Consider the following 20,033-nt stretch of genomic DNA (forward strand, 5'->3'; position numbering starts at 1 on the left):
ATGCCCGGCTTCCACGTGTACCCGCAGGCCTCCCGCCTCTCCGGGGAGTGCTCGCCCGATGTGAGCGTGGTCGCGCCTTCCACACCCACGCCCATCGACCTTAACGCCACCCCGGTGGCCAGTGGCTCGTCATCTGGAGGCGCGAGGAAACACGCACGGCAGACACCGACCAGCGTGCTCCCTGCTACCTCTTGAGAACTGCATTGGTTTTTTCCTTGAAGAGGAAAGGGTGATGCAGTAAAGTAGCGTAAGTATTTCCCTCAGTTTTTGAGAACCAAGGTATCAATTGAAGGAAATATGCCCTAGAGGCAATAATAAACTTATTATTTATTTCCTTATATCATGATAAATGTTTATTATTCATGCTAGAATTGTATTAACCGGAAACATAATACATGTGTGAATACATAGACAAACAGTATGTCACTAGTATGCCTCTACTTGACTGGCTCGTTGAATCAAAGATGGTTAAGTTTCCTGGCCATAGACATGAGTTGTCATTTGATTAACGGGGTCATATCATTAGAGAATGATATGATTGACTTGACCCATTCCGTTAGCATAGCACTTGATCATTTAGTTTGTTGCTATTACTTTCTTCATGACTTATACATGTTCCTATGACTATGAGATTATGCAACTCCCGTTTACCGGAGGAACACTTTGTGTGCTACCAAACATCACAACGTAACCGAGTGATTATAAAGGTGATCTACAGGTGTCTCCGAAGGTACTTGTTGGGTTGGCGTATTTCGAGATTAGGATTTGTCACTCCGATTGTCGGAGAGGTATCTCTGGGCCCAGTCGGTAATGCACATCACTATAAGCCTTGCAAGCATTGCAACTAATGAGTTAGTTGCGGGATGATGTGTTACGGAACGAGTAAAGAGACTTGCCGGTAACGATATTGAACTAGGTATTGAGATACCGACGATCGAATCTCGGGCAAGTAACATACCGATGACAAAGGGAACACCGTATGTTGTTATGCGGTCTGACCGATAAAGATCTTTGTAGATTATGTAGGAGCCAATATGAGCATCCAGGTTCCGCTATTGGTTATTGACGGAGACGTGTCTCGGTCATGTCTACATAGTTCTCGAACCCGTAGGGTCCGCACGCTTAACGCTACGATGACAAGTATATTATGAGTTTTATGTTTTGATGTACCGAAGGTTGTTCGGAGTCCCGGATGTGATCACGGACATGACGAGGAGTCTTGAAATGGTCGAGACATGAAGATTGATATATTGGAAGCCTATGTTTGGATATCGGAAGTGTTCCGGGTGAAATCAGGATTTTACCGGAGTACCGGGGGGTTACCGGAACCCCTCGGGGGCTTAATGGGCCTACATGGGCCTTAGTGGAAAAGGAGGGAAGCAAGGGAAGTGTGGGGCGCGCCCCCCTAGGCCCAAACCGAATTGGTTTAGGGCAAAGGGGGCCGGCCCCCCTCTTTCCTTCTTCCCCCCTCCCAAGTCCTAATCCAACTAGGAAAAGGGGGGAGTCCTACTCCCGGTGGGAGTAGGACTCCTCCGGCGCGCCTCTCCCCTTGGCCGGCCGCACCCCCTTGCTCCTTTATATACAGGGGCAGGGGGGCACCTCTAGACACACAAGTTGATCAAGTTGATCGTCTCTTAGCCGTGTGCGGTGCCCCCCTCCATCATAGTCCACCTCAATAATACTGTAGCGGTGCTTAGGCGAAGCCCTGCGCCGATAGAACATCAACATTGTCACCACGCCATTGTGCTGACGAAACTCTCTCTCAACACTCGGCTGGATCGGAGTTAGAGGGACGTCATCGGGCTGAACGTGTGCTGAACTCGGAGGTGCCGTGCGTTCGGTACTTGATCGGTCGGATCATGAAGACGTACGACTACATCAACCGCGTTGTGCTAAGGCTTCCGCTTTCGGTCTACGAGGGTACGTGGACAACACTCTCCCCTCTCGTTGCTATGCATCACCATGATCTTGCGTGTGCGTAGGAAATTTTTGGAAATTACTACGTTCCCCAACAGTGGCATCCGAGCCAAGTTTTATGCGTTCATGTAATATGCACGAGTAGAACACAAGTGAGTTGTGGACGATATAAGTCATACTGCTTACCAGCATGTCATACTTTGGTTCGGCGGTATTGTTGGATGAAGCGGCCCGGACTGACATTACGCGTACGCTTACGGGAGACTGGTTCTACCGACGTGCTTTGCACATAGGTGGCTGGCGGGTGTCAGTTTCTCCAACTTTAGTTGAACCGAGTGTGGCTACGCCCGGTCCTTCAAAGGTTAAAACAACACCAACTTGACAAACTATCGTTGTGGTTTTGAAGCATAGGTAAGAACGATTCTTGCTAAGCCTGTAGCAGCCACGTAAAACTTGCAACAACAAAGTAGAGGACGTCTAACTTGTTTTTGTAGGGCATGTTGTGATGTGATATGGTCAAGACGTGATGAGATATAAGTTGTTGTATAAGATGATCATGTTTTGTTGAAGTTATCGGCAACTGGCAGAAGCCTTATGGTTGTCTCTTTATTGCATAAGATGCAAGCGCCAAATAATTGCTTTACTTTATCGCTATGCGATAGCAATAGTTGCAAGAGCAATAGTTGGCGAGACGACCATGTGACGACACATTGATATAGATCAAGATGATGGAGATCATGGTGTCATGCCGGTGACAATGGAAATCATGACGATGCTTTGGAGATGGAGATCAAAGGCACAAGATGATGATGGCCATATCATGTCACATATTTTGATTGCATGTGATGTTTATCTTTTATACATCTTATTTTTCTTAGTTCGATGGTAGCTTTATAAGATGATCTCTCACTAATTATCAAGGAACAAGTGTTCTCCCTGAGTATGCACCGTTGCGAAAGTTCTTCGTGCTGAGACACCACGTGATGATCGGGTGTGATAGGCTCTACGTTCAAATACAACAGGTGCAAAACAGTTGCACACGCTGAATACTCAGGTTAAACTTGACGAGCCTAGCATATAACAGATATGGCCTCGGAACACGGAGATCGAAAGGTCGAGCGTGAATCATATAGTAGATATGATCAACATAGTGATCTTCACCATTGAAACTACTCCATCTCACGTGACGATCGGACATGGTTTAGTTGATATGGATCACGTGATCACTTAGAGGATTAAAGGGATGTCTATCTAAGTGGGAGTTCTTAAGTAATATGATTAATTGAACTTAAATTTATCATGAACTTAGTCCTGGTAGTATTAGCATATCTATGTTGTAGATCAATAGCTCGCGTTTAGCTCCCCTGTTTTATTTTTGATATGTTCCTAGAGAAAACTAAGTTGAAAGATGTTAGTAGCAATGATGCGGATTGGATCCGTGATCTGAGGTTTATCCTCATTGCTGCACAGAAGGATTATGTCCTTGATGCACCGCTAGGTGACAAACCTATTGCAGGAGCAGATGCAGATGTTATGAACGTTTGGCTAGCTCAATATGATGACTACTTGATAGTTTAGTGCACCATGCTTAAACGGCTTAGAATCGGGACTTCAAAGACGTTTTGAACGTCATGGACCATATGAGATGTTCCAGGAGTTGAAGTTAATATTTCAATTAAATACCCGATTTGAGAGATATGAAGTCTCCAACAAGCTCTATAGCTAAAAGATGGAGGAGAATAGCTCAGGAGTGAGCATGTGCTCAGATTGTCTGGGTACTACAATCGCTTGAATCAAGTGGGAATTAATCTTCCAGATAAAATAGTGATTGATAGAATTCTCTAGTCACCATCACCAAGTTAGTAGAACTTCGTGATGAACTATAATATGCAAGGGATAATAGAAATGATTCCCAAGCTCTTCGTGATGCTGAAATCGACGAAGGTAGAAATCAAGAAAAGCATCAAGTGTTTATGGTAAACAAAACCACTAGTTTCAAGTAAAGGGGCAAAGGGAAAAAAGGGGAACTTCAAGAAGAACGGAAACAAGTTGCTGCTCAAGTGAAAAAACCCAAGTCTGGACCTAAGCCTGAAACTGAGTGCTCCTACTGCAAAGGGACTGGTCATTGGAAGCGGAACTACCCTAAGTAATTGGTGGATAAGAAGGATGGCAAAGTGAACATAGGTATATTTGATATACATGTTATTGATGTGTACTTTACTAATGTTTATAGCAACCCCTCAGTATTCGATACTAGTTCAGTTGCTAAGAATAGTAACTTGAAACGGGAGTTGCAGAATGAACAGAGACTAGTTAAGGGTGAAGTGACGATGTGTATTGGAAATGGTTCCAAGATTGATATGATCATCATCGCACACTCCCTATACTTTCGGGATTAGTGTTAAACCTAAAATAAATGTTATTTAGTGTTTGCGTTGAGCATGAATATGATTGGATCATGTTTATTGCAATACATTTATTCATGTAAGTTAGAGAATAATTGTTGTTCTGTCTACATGAATAAAACCTTTTATGGTCATGCACCCATGAATAGTGGTCTATTCTTATTGAATCTCGATAGTAGTGACACACATATTCATAATGTTGAAGCCAAAAGATGCAGAGTTGATAATGATAGTGCAACTAATTTGTGGCACTGCCGTTTAGGTCATAGCGGTGTAAAGCGCATGAAGAAACTCCATACTGATGGACTTTGGAACCACTTGATTATGAATCACTTGGTACTTGCGAACCGTGCCTCATGGGCAAGATGACTAAAACGCCGTTCTCCGGAACTATGGAGCGAGCAACAGATTTGTTGGAAATCATACATACAGATGTTTGTGGTCCGATAAATATTGAGGCTCGTGGTGGGTATCGTTATTTTCTCACCTTCACAGACGATTTAAGCAGATATGGGTATATCTACTTAATGAAACATAAGTCTGAAACATTTGAAAATTTCAAAGAATTTCAGAGTGAAGTTGAAAATCATCATAAAAAGAAAATAAAGTATCTACGATCTGATCGTGGAGGAGAATATTTGAGTTACGAGTTTGGTCTTCATTTGAAACAATGTGGAATAGTTTCGCAACTCACGCCACCCGGAACACCATAGCATAATGGTGTGTCTGAACGTTGTAATCATACTTTACTTGATATGGTGCGATCTATGATGTTTCTTACCGATTAACCACTATAGTTTTGGGGTTATGCATTAGAGACAACTACATTCACATTAAATAGGGCACCATCTAAATCCGTTCGGACGACACTGTATGAACTATGGTTTGGCAAGAAACCTAAGCTGTCGTTTCTTAAAGTTTGAGGTTGCAATGCTTATGTGAAAAAGTTTCAACCTGATAAGCTCAAACCCAAATCGGAGAAGTGCATCTTCATAGGATACCCAAAAGAAAATGTTGGGTACACCTTCTATCAGAGATCCGAAGGTAAGATATTCATTGCTGAGAATGGATCCTTTCTAGAGGAGTTTCTCTCGAAAGAAGTGAGTGGGAGGAAAGTAGAACTTGATGAGGTAACTGTACCTGCTCCCTTATTGGAAAGTAGTTCATCACAGAAATCTGTTCCTGTGACTACTACACCAATTAGTGAGGAAGATAATGGTGATGATCATGTAACTTCAGATCAAGTTACTACCGAAACCTCGTAGGTAAATCGGAGTGAGATCCACACCAGAGTGGTACGGTAATCCTGTTCTGGAGGTCATGTTACTTGACCATGATGAGTCTACGAACTATGAGGAAGCGATGATGAGCCCAGATTCCGCGAAATGGCTTGAGGCCATGAATCTGAGATGAGATCCATGTATGAGAACAAAGTATGGACTTTGATTGACTTGCCCAATGATCGGCGAGCCATTGAGATTAAATGGATCTTCAAGAGGAAGACGGACGCTGATAGTAGTGTTACTATCTACAAAGCTAGAATTGTCGCAAAAGGGTTTTCGACAAGTTCAAGGTGTTGACTATGATGAGAGTTTCTCACTCATATCTATGCTTAAGTCTGTCCGAATCATGTTAGCAATTGCCACATTTTATGAAATCTGGCAAATGGATAAAAAAACTGCATTCCTTAATGGATTTATTAAAGAAGAGTTGTATATGATGCAACCAGAAGGTTTTGTCAATCCTAAAGGTACTACAAAATATGCAAGCTCCAGCGATCCATCTATGGACTGGTGCAAGTATCTCGGAGTTGGAATATATGCTTTGATAAGTTGATCAAAGCATATAGTTTTATACAGACTTGCGGTGAAGCCTGCATTTACAAGAAAGTGAGTGGGAGCACTACAACATTTCTGATAAGTATATGTGAATGACATATTGTTGATCAGAGATAATGTAGAATTATTCTGCAAAGCATAAAGGAATGTTTGAAAGGAGTTTTTCAAAGAAAGACCTCGATGAAGCTGCTGACATATTGAGCACCAAGATCTATAGAGATAGATCAAGACGCTAGATAAGTTTTTCAATGAGTACATACCTTGACAAGATTTTGAAGTAGTTCAAAATGGAACAGTCAAAGAAGGAGTTCTTGCCTGTGTTACAAGGTGTGAAGTTGAGTAAGACTCAAAACCCGACCACAACAGAAGATAGAGAGAGAATGAAAGTCATTCGCTATGCCTCAGCCATAGGTTCTATAAAGTATGCCATGCTGTGTACCAGACCTATTGTATACCCTGCCCTGAGTTTGGCAAGGGAGTACAATAGTGATCTAGGAGTAGATCACTGGACATTGGTCAAAATTATCCTTAGTGGAATAAGGATATGTTTCTCGATTATGGAGGTGACAAAAGGTTCGTCATAAAGGGTTACGTCGATGCAAGTTTTGACACTGATCCAGATGACTCAAAGTCTCAATCTGGATACATATTGAAAGTGGGAGCAATTAGCTAGAGTAGCTCCGTGTAGAGCATTGTTGACATAGAAATTTGCAAAATACATACGGATCTGAATGTGGCAGACCCGTTGACTAAACTTCCCTCACAAGCAAAACATGATCACACCTTAGTACTCTTTGGGTATTAATCACATAGCGATGTGAACTAGATTATTGACTCTAGTAAACCCTTTGGGTGTTGGTCACATGATGATGTGAACTATGGGTGTTAATCACATGGTAATGTGAACTATTGATGTTAAATCACATGGCGATGTGAACTAGATTATTGACTCTAGTGCAAGTGGGAGACTGAAGGAAATATTCCCTAGAGGCAATAATAAAGTTATTATTTATTTCCTTATATCATGATAAATGTTTATTATTCATGCGAGAATTGTATTAACCGGAAACATAATACATGTGTGAATACATAGACAAACAGTATGTCACTAGTATGCCTCTACTTGACTGGCTCGTTGAATTAAAGATGGTTAAGTTTCCTGGCCACAGACATGAGTTGTCATTTGATTAACGGGGTTACATCATTAGAGAATGATGTGATTGACTTGACCCATTCCGTTAGCATAGCACTTGATCGTTTAATTTGTTGCTATTGCTTTCTTCATGACTTATACATGTTCCTATGACTATGAGATTATGCAACTCCCGTTTACCAGAGGAACACTTTGTGTGCTACCAAACGTCACAACGTAACTGAGTGATTATAAAGGTGCTCTACAGGTGTCTCCGAAGGTACTTGTTGGGTTGGCGTATTTCGAGATTAGGATTTGTCACTCCGATTGTCGGAGAGGTATCTCTGGGCCCACTCGGTAATGCACATCACTATAAGCCTTGCAAGCATTGCAACTAATGAGTTAGTTGCGGGATGATGTGTTACGGAGCGAGTAAAGAGACTTGCCGGTAACGAGATTGAACTAGGTATTGAGATACCGACGATCGAATCTCGGGCAAGTAACATACCGATGACAAAGGGAACACCGTATGTTGTTATGCGGTCTGACCGATAAAGATCTTCGTAGAATATGTAGGAGCCAATATGAGCATCCAGGTTCCGCTATTGGTTATTGACCGGAGACGTGTCTCGGTCATGTCTACATAGTTCTCAAACCCGTAGGGTCCGCACGCTTAACGCTACGATGACAGTTATATTATGAGTTTTATGTTTTGATGTACCGAAGGTTGTTCGGAGTCCTGGATGTGATCATGGACATGAAGAGGAGTCTCGAAATGGTCGAGACATGAAGATTAATATATTGGAAGCCTATGTTTGGATATCGGAAGTGTTCCGGGTGAAATCGGAATTTTACCGGAGTACCGGGGGGTTACCGGAACCCCTCGGGGGCTTAATGGGCCTACATGGGCCTTAGTGGAAAAGGAGGGAAGCAAGGGAAGTGTGGGGCGCGCCCCCTAGGCCCAAACCGAATTGGTTTAGGGCAAAGGGGGCCGGCCCCCCTCTTTCCTTCTTCCCCCTCCCAAGTCCTAATCCAACTAGGAAAAGGGGGGAGTCCTACTCCTGGTGGGAGTAGGACTCCTCCGGCGCGCCTCTCCCCTTGGCCGGCCGCACCCCCTTGCTCCTTTATATACAGGGGCAGGGGGCACCTCTAGACACACAAGTTGATCAAGTTGATCGTCTCTTAGCCGTGTGCGGTGCCCCCTCCACCATAGTCCACCTCGATAATACTGTAGCGGTGCTTAGGCAAAGCCCTGCGTCAGTAGAACATCAACATCGTCACCACGCCGTCGTGCTGACGAAACTCTCCCTCAACACTCGGCTAGATCGGAGTTAGAGGGACGTCATCGGGCTGAAGGTGTACTGAACTCGGAGGTGCCGTGCGTTCGGTACTTGATCGGTCGGATCATGAAGACGTACGACTACATCAACCGCGTTGTGCTAACGCTTCCGCTTTTGGTCTACGAGGGTATGTGAACAACACTCTCCCCTCTTGTTGCTATGCATCACCATGATCTTGCGTGTGCGTAGGAAAATTTTGGAAATTACTACGTTCCCCAACAGTTTTGCGTGTGCATAGGTATATGGCTGGGCGGGGTCCTTTCCTCCTTACCTCTTTATTTTTCTCCTCCACTCCATCTCCCCTTCTCTCCTCCACCATACTCCCCTCCTCCTCTCCGGCGACCTCCTCCTCCTCCTCCTCCTCTCCGGCGACCTCCTCCTCCCTCCTCTCCTCCTCTGCCCTCACGGTTTCTCCTCCCTCCTCTCTGGTGAGCTCCTCCTCCCTCCTCTTCGGTGATCTCCTCCTCCCTCCTCTCCGGTGAGCTCCTCCTCCCTCCTCTCCTCCCCTCCCCTCACGGTTTCTCCTCCCTCCTCTCTGGTGAACTCCTCTCCGGCGACCTCCTCCTCCTCTCCGGCGATGTAGGCGAGCTCCTCTCTGGTGACCTCCTCCTCCTCCTCTCCGACGATGTAGGCGAGCTCCTCTCCGGTGACCTCCTCCTCCTCCCTCCTCTCCTTATCACGGTCTCTCCTCGACCCTCCTCTTCGGTGAACTCCTCTCCGGCAAAAGAACCTACAAGATCCAAAAACGAGAACAAAATTTGAAAAAATATCGTGCAAAAAAGAGCAAAAAAGGGCAAAAATATCGTGATCCAGATCCATATTCAAAATTCAAAAATAGCAATGGCGCACGATGGGGGTTAGGCGGTGCACCACTACTATTTTCCCGCCTTTAAAATCAGAAAAAATCAAAAAAATTCAAAAAAAAGTTACAAGTGACGCACCTATAGCAATAGTAATGGCGCACCAGAGGTGCGCCATTAGTATTTTTTACTAGTGGCGTGGTAATAGTGGCGCACCTATAGTGCGCCATTAATAGCCAAAATAGGTGCGCCACTAACAGCTTTTTTTCTAGTAGTGCAAGATTGAACCCAAAGCTAAGCACTTCTCCCATTGCAAGAAAGATCAATCTAGTAGGCCAAACCAAACTGATAATTCGAAGAGACTTGCAAAGATAACCAATCGTACATAAAAGAATTCAGAGGAGATTCAAATATTGTTCATAGATAAACTTGATCATAAACCCACAATTCATCGGATCTCAACAAACACACCGCAAAAGAAGATTACATTGAATAGATCTCCAAGAAGACCGAGGAGAACTTTGTATTGAGATTCAAAGAGAGAGAAGAAGCCATCTACCTAATAACTATGGATCCGAAGGTCTGAAGTAAACTACTCACACATCACCGGAGAGGCCATGGAGTTGATGTAGAGGCCCTCGGTGATCAATGCCCCCTCCGGCGGAGCTCCAGAAAAGGCCCCAAGATGGGATCTCTCGGGTACAGAAGGTTGCGACGGTGGGATTAGGTTTTTGTGGTGCTCTTGGATGTTTGCGGGGTACGTGGACTTATATAGGAGGAAGAAGTAGGTCGGTGGAGCAACGAGGGGCCCACGAGGGTGGAGGGCACGCCCAGGGGGGTAGGCGCGCCCCCCTGCCTTGTGGCCTCCTCGATTGTTTCTTGACGCCCACTCCAAGTCTCCTGGATCACGTTTGTTGAGAAAATCACGTTCCCGAAGGTTTCATTCCGTTTGGACTTCGTTTGATATTCCTTTTCTGTGAAACACTAAAATAGGCAAAAAAAAGCAATTTGGGCTGGGCCCCCGGTTAATAGGTTGTCACACCCTCGATGCGACTATAGCTCCCACATGTCGAGGCATGACTTAGAGACATAATCGCATTGAAGGCATATGTCGCAAGTTAGGCAATCTTCACAACATCCCATGTAATAATATAATAAAAGGGGAGGTAACATAGTTGGCTTACACTCGCCACGTCAATCAAGTACATAAATAACATTACATCATCCAAACACTCATGGCCCGACTACGGCGCCAAAATAAAAGATAACCCAACAAGCGACACGATCCCGATCAACCCCAACTGGGCACCACTACTGATCATCAGGAAAGGAAACGTAGTAACGTTGAGAGTCTTCGTCGAACTCCCACTTGAGCTCAAGCGCGTCTCCTGGAGCGTAATCATCAGGCCCTGCATATGGTGTAATAGTAATCTGTGAGCCACAGGGACTCAGCAATCTCGCACCCTCGTGATCAAGACTATTTAAGCTTATAGGTATGGCAATGTAAATATATGGAGCTGCAGCAAGCGACTAGCGAATATGGTGGCTAACTTATTCGCAAAGAGAGCGGGAAGAGGAGGCAAAGCGCGAGCGAGAAACTAGAGAGCAACCTGCGCAAACATTACTCCAACACCGTGTCCACTTCCCGGACTCCGCCGAGAAGAGGCCATCACGGTAACACACTCAGTTGATTCATTTTAATTAAGTTAAGATTAAAGTTATCTACAACTGGACATTAACAAATTCCCATCTGCCCATAACCACGGGCACGGCTTTTGAAAGTTCAAAACCCTGCAGGGGAGTCCCAACTTAGCCCATGACAAGCTCTCACGGTCAACGAAGGAATAGACCTCCTCCCAAGACGTTCCGATCAGACTCGGTATCTCGGTTCTTCAAGACACTTCGACAGGTTAAAACTAGACCAGCAACACCGCCTGAACGTGCCGGCAAATCCCGATAGGAGCTGCACATATCTCTTTCTTAGGGCACACTCAGATTGTCTAAACTTCCGGTAGGCCAGCCCAGAGTTGCCCCTGGTAGCCACCGGCGGCTAACAGTTTGGACCAACACTCAGAGGAGCACTGGCCCCCCCCGGGGGGGGGGGGGGGGTTAAATAAGATGACCCTCGGGCTCCGGAAACCCAAGGGAAAAGAGGCTAGGTGGCAAATGGTAAAACCAAGGTTGGGCATTGCTGGAAAAGCTTTAATCAAGGTGAACTATCAAGGGGTTCCCATTATAACCCAACCGCGTAAGGAACGCAAAATCCGGGAACATAACACCGATATGACGGAAATTAAGGCGGCAAGAGTGGAACAAAACACTAGGCGAGAGGCCGAGCCTTCCACCCTTTACCAAGTATATAGATGCATTAAGATAACATGGCAATATAATGATATCCCAACAAGTAAATAAATGTTCCAACAAGGAACGACCTCCAATCTTCACCTGCAACTAGCAACGCTATAAGAGGGGCTGAGCAAAGCGGTAACATAGCCAATCAATGGTTTGCTAGGATATGGAGGGTTAGAGGTTTGACATGGCAATTTGGGAGGCTTGAAAGCAAGTGGTAGGCATCGTAGCATTGGCATAGCAAAAGAGCGAGCAAACTAGCAAAGCAAAGATAGTAGTGATTTCGAGGGTATGATCATCTTGCCTGCAAAGTTGTCAGAGTTGACTGGATCCTCGAAAGCAAACTCAACGGGCTCCTCATTAGCGAACTCGTCTCCCGGCTCTACCCAAACAAGACAAACAAGCAACAATGACACAATCAACCACGTGCAAGGATCAAACAAGATGATGCAAAGATGATATGCTATGCGGGATGCGATGCGGGATGCATATGCAAGATTTAACAAGGAATGCATGAATCTGGCCTCAACTTGGGAATCCAAGTGTGCCACTGGAAAGATGAGATGAAATCGCTTGAAAACGATATAAAGAACGCCGGAATCGGAGTTACGGTTTGGAAATGGCAAGCGATTCAAATATGGCACCGGTCTGCGATTCACAGCAAGTAGCCATCTAAATGCAATGAGATGAACATGCTACAACACTCAAACATGACAACAAAATACATGGCAGGGATGCATTCAAGATGCTTAACAAAAGTCTAGCACTGAGCTACAACCAATTCATCCATTAACAGGTTCAAACAAGCATGACAAAAATGCATATGGCAAACAGATTTCAGACTTAGTGAAATCAACACTTGTCTGGAATTTCAGATCAGGTAGCACTCTTCGGAGCAACAAAACTACATGCTACAGGACCTGAATATGGAAAAGTAAAGCATCGCATGGAGCTACTCAAAGAGCTTAACAAAAGTCCCTTAGTGACCTTGACCCAAAAGGGATCAGAAAATACAATTTCAAGCATGTGAACATAGCAAAAACATAATCAGATCACAGACTTGGTGAAAACTGGAGCATGCTGAAAACAGATATCAAGAAGGCATGTTTACGAGGTCGATGCACTCAATACAGAGCAAGACATGATAAGCTAAGCATACATCTATCAAGAACACACAAAATGCAAGCTAGACATGGCAAGAATAATAGCATAGCATGCACGGATCAACTACAACATCATCGGCAAAATTGCAAACAAGTTGACAATCTGCCCAGATTCACAAAGTAGCAAAAGTAGAGCTCGATTGACTCAAGCTAGGGTGCTCCATAATTGCAAAAAAGACATGGATGGATAGAGAACTACAAGATTAACAAAACATCCTTACTGATCATCCTCAAAAGAGGCACGGATCACTAAGAAACAGCATGAACATATGGCATCATGAGATAAACCGCTCAAGGACTTAGTGGAAATGCTAAGTCCCTGAAATCAGAATTACCAAGTGCCTCACTTTGCAAGCTTGTGCTAGTCACCACACACATCACAAAAATACATGGGTTGCACCTCTGGAAAGATGACAAAACCCTTAACAAAACATATGTAGAACTCATGGGCATATCATGCACACAATAATCATGGCAAAAATGACAAAAAGCTAAATGGAGCAGCAGATCTGACAATTATCTCAAGTAGCCCTCTTCTAACAGCATTTCGGGCATCAAGATGAACTCAAATGAAAATAATGCAATGGAATGAAATGATGTACTCTCTAAGGTGAACATTTTGATATGCTATATGCATGAATCGGAGCTACGGATGCAAAGTTATAGCATGATGAAGATGGGCACATGAGCTAGGGACTTAGGGAAAAAACGGGGTCAACTCTAATATTCCAGATCTGGATCGGGGGCACGCAATCCGAGGTTAGAAGGGGCTCTCGCCGGAGCTCACTGTAGACGGCCGGAGCGGGGGCTTGGCGGTGGTGGCGCACGCCGGCGACGAGGAGGAGGCGGTGGGCGGCCGGAGCGGCAAGGTCGGCGCCGGGCGCGGACGGGGCGGCGCCGGCTCGGGCGGCGTGGAGCTTCGGGGCGGCGAAGTGGTCCGGGGGCGCCACGTGGCAGCTCCCGGTTGGCGGCGGCGGAAGCGTCCGGCCCGGACGGACATGTCCGGCCGGCGGGGTGATGATTTTTAGGGTTTCGGACGAGGGGGATCCGGATTTTCGGGGAGAGGCCTTTATATAGGCATAGAGGGAGTCAGGAGAGTCCAAATGAGGTGCGGTTTTCGGCCACGCGATCGTGATCGAACACTCTAGATGATGGAGAAGGTTTAGGTGGGTTTTGGGCCAAATTGGAGGGGTGTTGGGCTGCAACACACACGAGGCCTTTTCGGTCCCTCAGTTAACCGTTGGAGTATCAAACGAAGTCCAAATGATACGAACTTGACAGGCGGTCTACCGGTAGTAAACCAAGGCCGCTTGGCAAGTCTCGGTCCAATCCGGAAATGTTTAATCCTCACACACGAAAGAAAGGTAGAAATGACCACCGGAGAAGAACGAAGCGCCGGAATGCAAAACGGACAACGGGGAAAATGTTCGAATGCATGAGATGAACACGTATGCAAATGCAATGCACATGATGACATGATATGAGATGCATGACAACGAGAACAATACACGGAGACAAAACCCGAACCCGAGAAAATAAAATAACTTAACACCGGAAACGGCAAGAGTTGGAGTACAAATTGGGAAAGTTACATCCGGGGTGTTACATAGGTTAGTCCCAAAAGTAATATAAAAGTGTAAAATAAAGCTCATTAACATCCAAAACAGATAATATAATAGCATGGAACAATAAAAAGTTATAGATATGTTGGAGACGTATCACTCCCGAACGCCCGCAACCTGTTCGAGGGAATGCCGTCCACCGTCGACGAGGACTACATGCAGAACCTCATCTTCGAGGGCGGTGCGCCGGCCGCTGGCTACTATTCCGACGAGACACAAAGCCAGGACGGCCGCAGGGCGTTCACGCCTGCCGCTGGCTCTGATCCCAATCAGGCGACCTTTATGCGTGATCAGGTCGGCATGGACTTGGACGGCTTCCCACTCGACCAAGAGTTCCCGGATGACTACGGGCAAGAGGAAGAGGACGAGTGCGACATCGAAGTGGAGCCTTTGTTCGAGGACGAGCTCGCCAACCAAGCCGCCGGTCCTAAGCTGAAGCGCAAGAGCAAGCGCACGAAGGCATACACGGCTCCCGATTTCAAGCTTTGGAGGCATTCAAGATCCAACACAATGGCAAGTCCTTCAACATCTCCCATTGCTTCTGGGTCATCAAGGACGAGGAGAAGTTCAAGGCGCAATATGCCACCCTCAAGTCGCGTGGGGGAAAACAAGCCGTGAAGGAGGTTGGGGAGGGCGAGCCGGCAGGGCCGCGGGGGAAGACCAACTCCAAGAAGGAGGACAAGCGGGATGCGACATCCAACGCCTTGATCGCAAGCGTGGAGGGCATGATGAACGAGAAGGACTCAAGGGAGGAGGAGCGCCGGCGTTTCAAGGAAGAGCAAATGAACGCCTTCATGGAGATCCAAAGGAGGAGGCTTGAGATGGACACGGAGAAGCAAGCCAAGATGCTCGAGCTGGAGGCAGAGAAGCAAGCCAAGATGCTAGAGATCGAGACCGCCAACGCCAAGACCAAGGCGAAAGAAATGGCTCTCGCGAGCATGATGACCGGGATGGAGTTCATGAAGATGGATCTCAACATCGTGTCGTCAAGGAAGAAGCCGTGGTTCGCGAAGATGCAGGCCGACATGCTCAAGTTCACCGACGAGTGATCTCGTGGCCGCGAGCGCCTTCCTTTTTTGTATGCCGGCTTGTGTGCTGGCATAACCGCGAGGCCGCGATGGCGTGGTCGAACTCAAGTCCCACCCCTTTTGTGTGCTGGCACGTCTGTCGATCGTTGACGAGTGCGCCAACATGAACTGCGGTGATATTTTTTAAAGCCGACAATGTATGCCGGCGCTGGCATGGTGCCGACATGATCTATGGTCGCGGTTCGTTTTTTAAAATTGAGTGCGGACATGAAATGGGTCGGTGTGTTGGGCGCACTGCCGATCCAATGCAAAACTGAGCGGACGCGGGATGGGCGGTCGACCCAAATGAATAAAAAATGGACAAATGCGCCGTCCGTTTGAGTCGACCCGTTAAAGTTGCTCTTATTCGGCATCACAACAATTAAGCAGGGCATTTCAAATTTCATATTTCAAAAAGAGCTCAGCCAAGGTGAGTGGTGTGGTCAACAAGACCACTGCAGGCTGCTTTTCCTTCCCAGAGCCTGACCCAAACGTACTATACGTCCCTGCTACCGCTCATTGGGTGAACTCTTCTCGGTACAGAAAAACACCTCCCTCCCTCCCTCCGTCCCTGCTACTGCTCCTTGCTTGCAAAGCCAAACCATGGCCGGACCATCTCTCCCTACGCCACCGCCGGTGGAGGAGCCACAGACGGGGGCTGCGAAGTCGGTGACGACGGTCGATGCCCTCACCGTGGACACCCTCCGCAACATTCTCCGTCGCCTCTCCCTCGCCGACCTTCTCCGTGCCGCCCTCGCCTGCCACCGCTGGCGCCGCGTCGCCGCACGCTGCATCCCCCGCACCGCCCCACTTCTCGGCTACTTCTTCCACCCCACCGCCACCGGTTTGCCAGCGCCCCTGCACTCGCGATCCAAGGAGATCGACACCCCCGCCGTCTTCGCTCCCTTGGACGCCTCCTCCCCGAGCCTCTCCCTCGACTTCGCTCCGGGGGCCTCCCGCTACGTGCTCCACGACTGCCACCAAGGCCTCCTGCTTCTCGAGCCGTTCGCGTCGCTCCCCAAGGGGACCATCCCGCGCTTCCTCGTCATCGACCCGGCCACCCGCCGCCGCGTGCTCCTCCCGCCGCCACCGCGCGACACGGTGCCCGACGACCACCGCTGGCGCCGCTCCAGGTACTACGTCGGCTCCGCACTGCTCTCCCGCGCGCACCCGAGCAAGCTCTGCTTCGAGGTCGTCTGCTTCGCCATCGACGGCGGGCACCCGCGCGTCTGGGTCGCGTCCGTGGACGACGGCCGATGCAGCTGGCGCGCCCACCCGCGGACCATGGAGCTAGAGGTCGATTTCGACCCCTGGTTGTTCGAAGGGCGCTGCGTGCACGCCGCCGGGAAGATCTACTGGCACATCTGCAACTCCTACCGCATGCTCGTGCTGGACCCTGCGACACTGCACTTGTCCTACCTGCTGGCGCCGGCCGTACTGTCAGACCATTTCTGCACGTACCGCGTCGGGGAGACGCCGGAGGACGGCCGGCTCTGCCTCCTGGCCGTGGGGAGTCGCTCGAGGCAGCTGCAGCTCTGGGTCCGCGCGGAGGCCAGAGGGAGCGACAATGGGTGGTTTCTGGAGAGGGAGATGCTCAACATGCGTGTGGTGTGGGACGCAGTGCCAGGCCTGCCCAATGACCTTGCCCACAGGATCTTCAGTGTTTGGCCCAGCGACATGGACGCGGGGCGTACCGGGAAGGTGTTCATCAGAACCATAGGATATGGGCGCTACTCCTTACATCTGGACACCGCCAAGATTGAGCCCCTGCACACCAAACATGGCAAGGAGTACGGCCACCCGATCTTTGCCTACTTCCTCGCGTGGCCGCCTGCCTTCCTCGCTCCAGAATACTGACGACTTTCTGGTGATTGGTAAAACCTCCTTCCCTCTTCAAGATGCCACTCATTGTTGCTTGATCATGAGCTTCATTCCTCAGTTCATTTCCTATGTGGCTGCCTTGAGGTTTCGATATATGATGGTGGTAACGATTGTGAAGCAATCATCCCAAATACATGTCTGTTTTAGAATTTCTAGTCACGATCTCTTTCTCGATTCCTCTAGTTTTGGATATATGCCGTTGGTAGAAGGTCTAATGCATACGTATAGTTTCTTCCTTTGCATGGATCATAGTCTCTAGCTACACTGTACACATGTTCATTGCTATCCTGGTCTGTCATATTTGGCATACCAAAGCTTTCGCAATTCGATGGAGTTTGAAATCAAAAACTAATCTTTTGGTAGGTTTTAGGAAATTTTTAAAAATTGGTAGTTTTTCGGAACCCTAACCCAAATTATGGTAGTTTTACGATATTTAATCCTTTAGTTACTTATTACAGTGGCTGGGGCAGGCCGCTTGTCATTGTTAGATGTTAGCTTATAGGCGACCTCTAGAATTCCAAAATGCAGGCTGGTTGCTTTATTATTTTGAAAAGAGGGGTGTTTTTTTTTAAAAGAGGGGTGGTTAACTGTTCAGTGAATTGAAGGTAAAATGTGTTTATATAATAGGAATTTTATGAATTTGATATGCTTTGTTGATTGTTTGGAATCAGACCTTTTATTTGTGTTTTCCTTGTACCAAAAGAATAGATCTTGTGTGTTATGGATATTGTACTAACAAATACAGTACTTTATTAATGGCCCTAGCACAGCAACGTACATAGCGAATTAGTATGTGGGAGTGGGATTTATGTGCATGATATCTGTCAATCGCTGAAAGTTATAAGTACAAGTCAGCATGTTTTATGGTTGCAACGTGATTGTTAACTATTTTTGAACAGTACTTGTGCTTGCATTTCTTAATTTCTCATAGTAGTTGTGGGCAAGATAGATGTAATTTGTAAAACATATGTGATGCATGCACTTTGATTTGTTGAATGAATCAAATATTGCTATTTGTTACAGCCCTTAACAACTAGAACAAATAAAATAAACATTTCTACTTGTTCTGCCAAGTGATGGCAGCCACTAACCATTAGCTGAACTCTGACTGAAAAAGTGGAGAGCTGGAAATAACAATAACGGTGGGTTTCCTAAAGTTGGTCATTTTTTTTATCGAATGACTAAACTTTGATCACTTAGAAGAGCAAAGAAACCTTAATGTTGTTCATCGTCTCATTAGCACCTACATATATTTTTTCCGTGGAAGTACCTTATATTTTTAAAATTTTATTGCTTGAAATCATTAAATGCTGTCAGCAGTCTTTTGCTTTACTTGTACGCGGGCTTAATGTTTGTAATCGCAGTTTGCTTGTACATAGACATGGCTTAATGTTGTGAATAGCAATCTACTAGTATATAGTAGTTTGTTCAGTTTAACAACAACCCAATTGATAGAACACTCTTCTCATAATACTCAGCATTTCTCAACTGTTTCAGTTTTTGTAACGCCATCTACATAAACTTAAATTTCCTTTTGCTTATCATATCAGTTTAGCTTTTGTCTGATGGCCTTCGAATACGTTCGTGGTGTGTTAATGGTTTGATACACAGCAAATTTGTGGCTTATATCTGCTATTTATGTGAATCAGGTTCCTGACTTCTGAGATGCGGAATCAGCACAGTTTTCGTTTCAAGTCAGCTGGAATCCTATCACTTCTGGGCTCACTAATGCCATCTGCACCTTCACTCAACGCAAGAGGAAGAAGCTCCCATTACCTTGTTTAATTAGACTATCTAAGCAATGTCGCCAGCTCCTATATTTGTATTTTATCTAAGCATCATCTGGACCTGATATTCTCAAGACTGTTATCTGAGCATCATTTGGACCTGATATTCTCAAGACTGTTTTATCTAAGCATGCCAGTAATATTTATCGCACTTTTGGCTCTTAACGTTCTGTTCTCCTGACTTGTTGAGCTGCATGGTTGTGTATCGTGGACGCACAACCAGATTTAATCGTCTCCGTAGGGACAGTTCCAAGTCTTGAATCTAGGTAGTCCGACGTTCTAGCTTAGTTTCAGCACTGCTCTTGAGCCAATTTGTGTAGCTTATCTTGTGCATACATAGTTTTGAGCATTCAGCAGAGGACAAAAAAGTTTAATCAGTGATCAGTAGGTAGTATGCTTTGTACGCGAAGCATATAGGTACTAGCTACAGATGCTCGCTGGACTGGAAACGGACCACCCTGCGGCGAGCCAACTTTGACGTCGGGAAACAGACCACGTTAAAGCTGAACTCGATTTGTTTCCCAGGCTGGGGCAAGCCATTTGTGGGACCAAAGGGAGTACCATGTAAGCCAAAGCTGAGTAAAAGCCCCTCCAAAAAAAAGCTGAGAAAAAGCAAGGGTCTGTTGTCTATATACTGTAGGGCTGGACAGTGGGCTGACCGAAGATAAAGGATGGTGCTGGACAGAGCAGTTGAAGCTCTCCCGTAGCGTTGCTTTACATTGTCAGACTAGA

General features: G+C 46.4%; 2 protein-coding genes across 2 annotated transcripts; both read left to right on the forward strand.

Annotated features, from left to right (window-relative positions):
• LOC147971390 (uncharacterized) lies at positions 1-15,615 on the forward strand. Its single transcript, XM_087523954.1, has 3 exons — positions 1-184; positions 14,673-15,025; positions 15,121-15,615. Exons 1-3 carry the CDS (start codon positions 1-3, stop codon positions 15,613-15,615), a joined length of 1,032 nt encoding a protein of 343 aa, XP_087380080.1.
• Positions 15,616-16,125: 510 nt separating this feature from the next.
• On the forward strand, positions 16,126-19,452 carry LOC125509040 (uncharacterized). The gene is made up of 2 exons (XM_048673908.2): positions 16,126-17,507; positions 19,164-19,452. Exon 1 carries the CDS (start codon positions 16,237-16,239, stop codon positions 17,488-17,490), a length of 1,254 nt encoding a protein of 417 aa, XP_048529865.2. The 5' UTR covers positions 16,126-16,236; the 3' UTR covers positions 17,491-17,507; positions 19,164-19,452.
• Positions 19,453-20,033: the final 581 nt, after the last annotated feature.

Source organism: Triticum urartu, chromosome 5A, assembly GCF_056163025.1.
Source record: "Triticum urartu cultivar PI428250 chromosome 5A, HENAU_Tu73, whole genome shotgun sequence".
Taxonomy (NCBI): Eukaryota; Viridiplantae; Streptophyta; class Magnoliopsida; order Poales; family Poaceae; genus Triticum; species Triticum urartu.